Source organism: Odocoileus virginianus, chromosome 5 (genome assembly GCF_023699985.2).
Source record: "Odocoileus virginianus isolate 20LAN1187 ecotype Illinois chromosome 5, Ovbor_1.2, whole genome shotgun sequence".
NCBI lineage: Eukaryota > Metazoa > Chordata > Mammalia > Artiodactyla > Cervidae > Odocoileus > Odocoileus virginianus.
This window is the reverse complement of record NC_069678.1, coordinates 23,465,174-23,473,088: the sequence shown is the minus strand read 5'-3', so window position 1 is coordinate 23,473,088 and position 7,915 is coordinate 23,465,174. Positions and strand designations below refer to the sequence as shown.

Genomic DNA, 7,915 nt, shown 5'->3' with positions numbered 1-7,915 from the left:
AGTAGATTGCAGCAATAGAGAAACTAACAAGTAGGAGCTGATGCTCCTCATCTCCCTAGTGAAGACTTTAATAAAGATCTTCCAAAAAAAAAAAAAGTCTAGATTTCTAGGCCGGACAACTCTCATAAATAGCATTAGCCCAACAACCCAAGGCCATCTCCTGGTGAGAAATGGGTTCTACCGCTAGATGGAAGACATATGCCAGACAGCCTCTCCTACAGCTTGACCCACTTCCTAGCTTCCTCTGTAAAATTGGAGCAGGACCACATTGCTTACATACTTTGCAGGACTGAAGACTGGTAAAGTCCCAGGAGTTATCATCAAAGTCAGGAATTTCAGGAACTGGAAAGAAAGTACATGGTGTACATGGTACTGATAAAGAGGAATCTGGAAATATCCTCAGCTCTTATTCCCTTGCTAAGAGCCTCCTGGGCCTGTCAGGTAAAACCCCATGTGACACGTGAGCCTGTAAAGAGAGGTTAGGCTGGCTTTCCCTGGCCCAGGGCAGTCAGCTCTCAGCTGTGGTGAATGCAAGGCCACTTCATCCTCACTCAGCAACACATCGTGGGCACCTCATTGTGAAAGGGCATGCCAAGCACAGATTTGCCCTATGTGAAAAATGAGTTTGTGCAATGCACAATTTCACATTCTCCTACACATTCATTGGAGGAGATGTCTGAATAAACAAATCTTTGATGTTGTTGTTTAGTTGCTAAGTTGTGTCTGACTCTGTGACCCCGTGGACTGTAGCCCGCCAGGCTCCTCTGTCCATGGGATTTCCCAGGCAAGACCACTGGAGTGAGTTACCATTTTCTCCCACAGGGGACCTTCCCAGCCCTGGGATCAAACCCCGTGTCTCCTGCATTGACAGGTGGATTCTTTACCATTGGGCCACCCGGGAAGCCCCGGATAAATCTTTAGTCCTGGCTCAAATTGATTCCACTGGCTAATTTGTTGTTTTGGTTCATGGTTTATTGAGAAGATAAACCATGGAAAGTTAACTTCATGTTGGGTTTTAGCAAATGTGTTTAAACTGTTTTAGACGGCCCTCAGCACCAGATGATGACAGAAATCAATCCCTGTGGCCCCTTCTCTCAAAGCTACTTTCCCACATCCTAGGTCTCCTCCACCTCTCATCTGTAGAACTTTTATGCAGGTCCTCACAGGTTTCTTTCAATCTGAGTCGAGCTGGTTCAACTCAAGCAGCACTTACTCACTCATCAAACTAGTGAGTCCAGGCTGTGGAGCAGTGGGTGGCTCAAAGGACACTGTGACAGATGCGTGGGACGGAAAGCGGGCAGCTCAGGAGCTTCACTGGCCTGCAGCACTGCCCCCCACGGACGGCAAGGAGCAGAGCTGAGCTCACTGGCCTGCAGCACTGCCCCCCACGGACGGCAAGGAGCAGAGCTGAGCTCACTGGCCTGCAGCACTGCCCCCCACGGACGGCAAGGAGCAGAGCTGAGCTCACTGGCCTGCAGCACTGCCCCCCACGGACGGCAAGGAGCAGAGCTGAGCTCACTGGCCTGCAGCACTGCCCCCCACGACCGGCAAGGAGCGGAGCTGAGCTCACTGGCCTGCAGCACTGCCCCCCACGGACGGCAAGGAGCGGAGCTGAGCTCACTGGCCTGCAGCACTGCCCCCCACGGACGGCAAGGAGCGGAGCTGAGCTCACTGGCCTGCAGCACTGCCCCCCACGGACGGCAAGGAGCGGAGCTGAGCTCACTGGCCTGCAGCACTGCCCCCCACGGACAGTACAGAAGCAGAGCCAAGCAAAGCACCCAGCTCCAGACATGGCACACAGACCGGGGAGGTGCGAGAGCAATGTGCAGAGAAAGCCAGATCACAGCTAAAGTGGTTGGAAAACCATGGCTCACAAGGTCTTCATCTGCCTGCAGGTAATCACCAAGCTTGATAATACACACCTATGTGTTACTCAAAAACACACCAGCCTGGGACTTCCCTGGTGGTGCAGTGGCTAAGACTCCTCGCTGGGATGCAGGGGGCCAGGTTCTTTCCCTGGTCAGGGAACTAGACCCCACATGCTGCAGCTAGCAGTTCGCATGCCTCAACTGAAGAGTCCGCATGCTGCAACAAAGATCAAAGATCTCAAGCGCTGCAACTAAGACCTGGTGCAGCCAAATAAAATTAAAAACACACACACACACACCAGCCTTCTGAGACGGATTCTTCTGAAATTCAAGTTCTTTTGGACCCAGACTCCTCGGTGGGTCCCCCGTCCTTGGGACGAGTGGCTGGGAACAGCAGGGCAGCTCTGCACAGCGATGAGGGTGATGAGGCGCCTGGGAACAGCGGGTGAAGGGACGAAAGGGAAGCTGAGAAGGTGGGGGGCGAGGGGGACTGGGTGCTACAAAGAGGGCAAAAGCCAATTATTTTAATTATTTTACGATCTCTGGCAGTGGGTGGCCTAGATCTTTTGATAACAAGGAGGTCGATGGTTATCTGCATTGATTGTATGACTATAAACTAAATATAGACACTTAAGGTAATCACACACATGTATTCAGCTTGAAGTTGTTCATTGTTGTAATGCCAACTCTCCTCCACCCAATAAGGGTTTAGAAGGTTTTGTTTTGGCTTTTACTGTTGGAGTTGAGGAAGGGACGGCAAAGGGAGGGGAGGGAGGGAAGACACTGCACAAACTGGACGACCTCAGAGGAAGCAGAGCCAGCCAGAGCCAGAGAACAGAAGCCTCCCAGGGACTGGCCTGGCCTTCAGGGATGGAGCAGAAGTGCACGCACAGAGGCCTGCGGCGCAGCAGACGATGGGGAAGCTCAGCGACAACGGGCTGGCGCCCATATCCAGCCAGCAAAGGCCTACAGCACTACCCCTCCTGTCACCCACTGGCCTCAGTCACTGTTCCTCCTGCACAAGCACCACAAAGGAGCCAAGAGTGGGTTCTTTTCTGTTCAGTTTTTATTTACAGCGAAGTACAGAGTATGTGGTCATTTACGTAAGTGCTAACAAGTAAGTGCAGGGCAGTAGGAGGAAAAGAAGAAAGTGCAAGCATCTGAAAGACCAAAAAACAAAAAATAAAAAGGCCTATGTCTCTATTTACCTACTCACCCTGTTCCCGAGGCAGGGCCAGCCAGGCACGCGCCACCTCTAAGGGTGGCCAGACAGTGCCTTGAAGCCAGCCCACTGCCTGAGGAGGGCCACAGAAGGCGCAGAGACCAAGTTCAAAGGGGGGACTCGGCTCTAGACTCGCCCCAATGGCTACCCGAGCATGCTGTCACTCTCTCTCATCTGCTGGGACACAGAGACTTTGCCCACTCTACCCTGAGGTCAGGGCGAAGGGTAGGAGTGGCAGAGAAGCCAGCTTTCCAGAAGCCCAGCCCTGAGACCTGGAACCACCCTCGCCTGCCTCACCCATGTGGTCACTGACAGGCAGGTGGGAGACTCAGGGTAGAGGAGAACATTTCCCTGTGAGAGGCTACAAGTTTCTGCCAATGGCTTTGGGCCCTGGGGCAGGTCAAGGTTGCTGAATCAGGGAAGCCACACAACAATGGCCAAGGAGGTGATGCCCGAACCAGCTGGGCTCCGGAGCCTCCTGCACGCAAGCCGGACCTCGCAGCCTCACAAGAGGCTGACATCTCACCCCGGGCACCACGACAAGTGTCCAGGCCAGCCCAGGAGAGGCAGGAAGCCAAAGTCCTTGACCGTCCAGCAGCCAAGACCACAGTGGGTTGTTGCAGTTTACAGGTTCTGAAGGGTGAACTGGAGACTTCTGCATTACCCTCCATGGCCTGTTCTTCACAGACCATCGCCTCTCGAGGGCCCACCCTACCCACTCCAAATCCAGTGATGCCTGAGGTAACAACACTGCATCTTCCTTATACACACTTCCAGCTCTCTGCTCCTGTTGGTCTCAGGCTGCCAAGAACAAGAAACCCAGGAAGGCAGAAGTTCCATTAGCGAGAAGGAGTGTGGGCCCAGGACTGTCCACGACACAACGCCTGTTGTAAACACATGGTCCTTGGACAACACCTGCACAGTGCGAGAAGCAGGTGCCACTGGGCGTCTCTGAAGCCAAGAAACTCCCGTGCATACACAGCCAACCCTGCCCTACTCTGCTCATCCGTGCTGCCTCTCCAGACAGCAAACAGTATCCATCTCTGACCTCATAATTCTATCCGATGCTCCAGCAAAAACAGAGATCCAGTGGCTCTTAAAATACCAACTCCAGGATTTGCCGCATAGAAAGCGCAAGTTCAGATAGATGCACAGTTGGCTAAATGCTGGGGTCCCCACAGGGCAGAGCTTCCCATCCCCTCCTTGGCCCAGACCTTCTGTGTCACAGAACCAGAGGAGTCATTAGCACCGCCAGCGAGCCCCCAGCCAACGGGCCAAGATATCAAGAGGCGGGGCTTCCCCGGTGGCCACACAGTATAGAACCTGCCTGCAATGCAGAAGACCCGGGTTCAAACCCTGGGTCTGGAAAATCCCCCGCAAAAGGGGATGGCTACTCACTCCAGTAGTCCCATCTGGAGGACTCCATGGACAGAGGAGCCTGGTGGGCTACAGTCCACTGGATGGCAAAGAGTCAGACTCGACTGAGTGACTAACACTTTGACTTTACCGAGAGGCAGGGCAGCCTGAGAACTGTTTCCCACCAAGGACAGAGCTACTCGGAAAACCCTGGAGGCTTGGTCCCAACACCACGAGTAGATGAAAAAGCAGCTAAGTCAGTCAAGGCTCAGAGATGAGAAGACTCCATCTTCCAAGGCAGTAGGACAGACAGCCAAGGCACTGAATGGTTTGGCACCTGGGAGCGTCAAGTAAAGTTAAGCGTGCTACCCACCAAAAGGCCAAGGCTCCCCGAGACGGCCACAGACAGGCCCCCACAGAGCAGGGGGCTAACCCAGGCCTGCCATCCACCCTTCACCTCAGAGCTACACAAGGCGTGACTGGAAAGATAATCAACACTGATTTGGAAATGCGGGTTCAGAACTCAGCCAACCCGCCGGGCACTGACCTTCAGAGCAGGCACCTTAGGGGCCTTCCCCTGCCCCAACTCAGCAGCTGCTGCCCTTGGGGGCTCCTTCCAGAGCAGTCCAGTCTCCTGGAGGTCTCAGGGGTGGCAAAGCCCTGTTGCGGATTAGGTTCGACTTTTAGACACAGCCCAACAGAGTTAGAGTCAAATGGAGTCCAGAAAGGGGGAAGCAAACCAGGTGAGGCTGAGCCTACAGAACAACTCGATGTGCCTAGAGCTAATGGTGCTGGATCTATCAGAGTGGCTCCAAGGGGCTACAAAAGCAGTGGAAGGAGAAGGGATCCCCAAAATGTTTCAGGCTGTGGCAGCCACAAGGGAATAACTAAGGGCATAGCCTATCAAGCCCTGAGATGGTTCACGCTGAGATGAAAAGGCTCTGGCTCTTCTGCAGTTCAAAGATGAGGCTTAGCACACTATACTCACAGCTTCTCCATCTCACTAGGTCCGCTGCTTCCTCCAGCGCCCCCCACCAGGAATCTTCAGGAATCTGTACTGCTTCCAAAGAAGGAAGTTTCCACCAAGACGGAGCCTCGGGGAAAGCTCGAATTCTCCACCCCAAATGTTTTCAGCCTGAGACTCCAAGTTGTAATTTAAAAACACTACTCTTCCTTCCCGCCTCTTGTGCCCAGCCGCCAGCTGACGTGGCTGCATGGTAGATAAGTGAATCAGCATGGCCGGGATGCTGCCTGTCACGGCCCCTGCTGTCTTCACCTCGCTGCAAACCCCTCAGGTTGAGAAACAAACACGACAGCTCCCCATACAGCAGAGCTCCCTGGCCGCCCTGGGAGGGGCTGGCTGCCAGGAGAGGTGCTCAACCAACGCCCAGGCTGCGAGGGTCCACTGTGCACCCCACCATCTGGGGGAAAGCCCGAGGACTATCACTGGTGACCTCCCCGGAAGACGTCAGCATCTCAGGCACACCACGACAGACACAGTCCCTCTTTCCCCACTCTGTCAGGAAGCGACCCCATCGCATCCCCAACAGGGAAGGAGAGAGGAACCGCTCTGGTTTTCGGAAGCGGGTGAGTAAGGAAGGAAACAGAGAGCTGCCTGAGCAGCCAGAGGTGGGGTGGGGGCAAGAAGAAAACACAGAAGACTCATGCCCTGCAGTGGGCTTCTTCCCTGAGTTTGATTTTTTAATTGAGGTCTTGCCTAATTTCAACTCAGAAAAAAAAAAAAAAGAGAGAGAAGAAAAAATAAAAGAGGATCTCTTATCCACATTATCCTAAAGCTCCAGCTCCAAGAAGGTAGCATCTGACAGGGGAGGCGATCAAAGTTTCCAAACTCCACTTCCAGTGAGTCGCACAGATGTTGAGAGCCACGAGCCCCGAGCCTCCTTTCCACAGCCACCTGAACCTGCCCTGCCGGGCACACGCCGGGCACCAGGCCTCCAGTGAAACCCCAGGTCCAGCCCCCAACACACTGAAGGACAGGCCCTCCTGCAGAATACTTACGGCAAACAGCTGTACAGTATTTGTACATTTACACAAAAATAGATCCTTTTATATATATATATATATGTATATATATATATGTATTTATAACTGGTTACACGTTGGACTCATAATTAGGCATCACCAGTAGTAGTTGGCACAGTTTGTCATTTAAGCTCAGGGTCAACTTGTGTTTCAATTCATCGCTCCAAAGTACCAAAAAAAAAAAAAAAGGCATTTCATCTCCGTGGTGTTTTCTTAAATACAGCAATGTCACAGGAAACCATATGCATGGGTGCACAGTGCCTCCTGCCCCCTCCTCCGGGCCCCTGGAGACGGGGTCAGTGGGGCCGGCTGCTGGACTCCGAGGCCTGCCTTTTGCGTGAAGGGGTGTAGCCGTTGAGATAGCCGTTGGTCTGCCGCTTGGAGATCCCCCCGTTCAGGATGTCCTGGATGTGCTGCACGATGAGGTTGATGGCCACTGCGGAGCAGAAGAGGGCAGAGCGTCAGGGGCACGCGCGGGAGGGGGCAGGTCTGCGGGGCTGTTTGGGTGGAGGGCACACCGGAGCTGCAGACGAAGAACCGCTCCAGGAAGCCGGCTCCACTGCCCGTGGGCAAGTCCCCCACCTCCCCAGACCTCTATGGGGGCTCATGTGACCCCGCACACGAGTTCTCAGAGTAGGACAGTCCGGGACACAGTAAGCCCTGAACATACGGCTTCCTATCAAGATGCAATCAGAGGCACGAACTGGATGGAAGCAATCAACCCAAATGCAGACTTGAGGACTGGCCTTTGTTCTGACACCATTCCACCAGGAAACCTGCCAGTTCCCCACCCCAAAGACAGGGAACCCCACAGAAGGCCCTCTCCTCCAAAGGTAAGACTGGACTCTCCTTCCTTAGCCTTAGAAACAAATCATATGCTTCAAGCACATGATCAGTGCTAACATCACTGAAAACAAGATGAACATCAAGTGCTTTCTGGGGTGACGCCCCAAGAACACAGCTCCCCCAGGGTATGTGGCACGTTGTATGAGCTGAAGCCAATCACGAGGACACAAAGGCAAACCCAAGCTGAGGGCTATTCCATAAAAACGGGCCTGTACTCCTCAAAAATGTAGTGTCACAAAAAACAAAGAAAGGCTGAGGAAGGTTAAAGGAGATGAAGTCAGTATTAAGTGTCCTGGATGTGATGAGCACACTGTGGCTTGAATGAAGAAATACATAGTGAAATTTTCATTGCTATGACTAACCCCCAAACGGCTCAGCAAAAAATTAACTTTTTAAGCAGAGGAAAACTGAAATAAATTATAAAGAGAATAGGAAAACAGGGTCTTCTCCCAATTCAACTCTGCCCCCTGATGCCTAAGTCCAGAGATATTCCTACTTTCTAGACAAGGCAAAGCTAATGCATAAAAACACAGTAGTAAAAATCCTTTTCCCCTCAGGAAAAGCTACGTTGATCTTTCTA

At 52.9% G+C, this 7,915-nt stretch overlaps 1 protein-coding gene across 2 annotated transcripts in view; it reads right to left on the bottom strand.

Annotated features, from left to right (window-relative positions):
• Positions 1-2,916: 2,916 nt before the first annotated feature.
• Positions 2,917-7,915, bottom strand: part of UCK2 (uridine-cytidine kinase 2) — an 88,421-nt gene continuing 83,422 nt past the window's right edge. For both annotated transcript variants that reach the window (XM_020904607.2, XM_020904609.2), the window contains exon 7: positions 2,917-6,925. In XM_020904607.2, the coding sequence (XP_020760266.1) occupies positions 6,786-6,925 (140 nt within the window). In that variant the 3' untranslated portion in view covers positions 2,917-6,785. The remainder of the gene's footprint in view (positions 6,926-7,915) is intronic.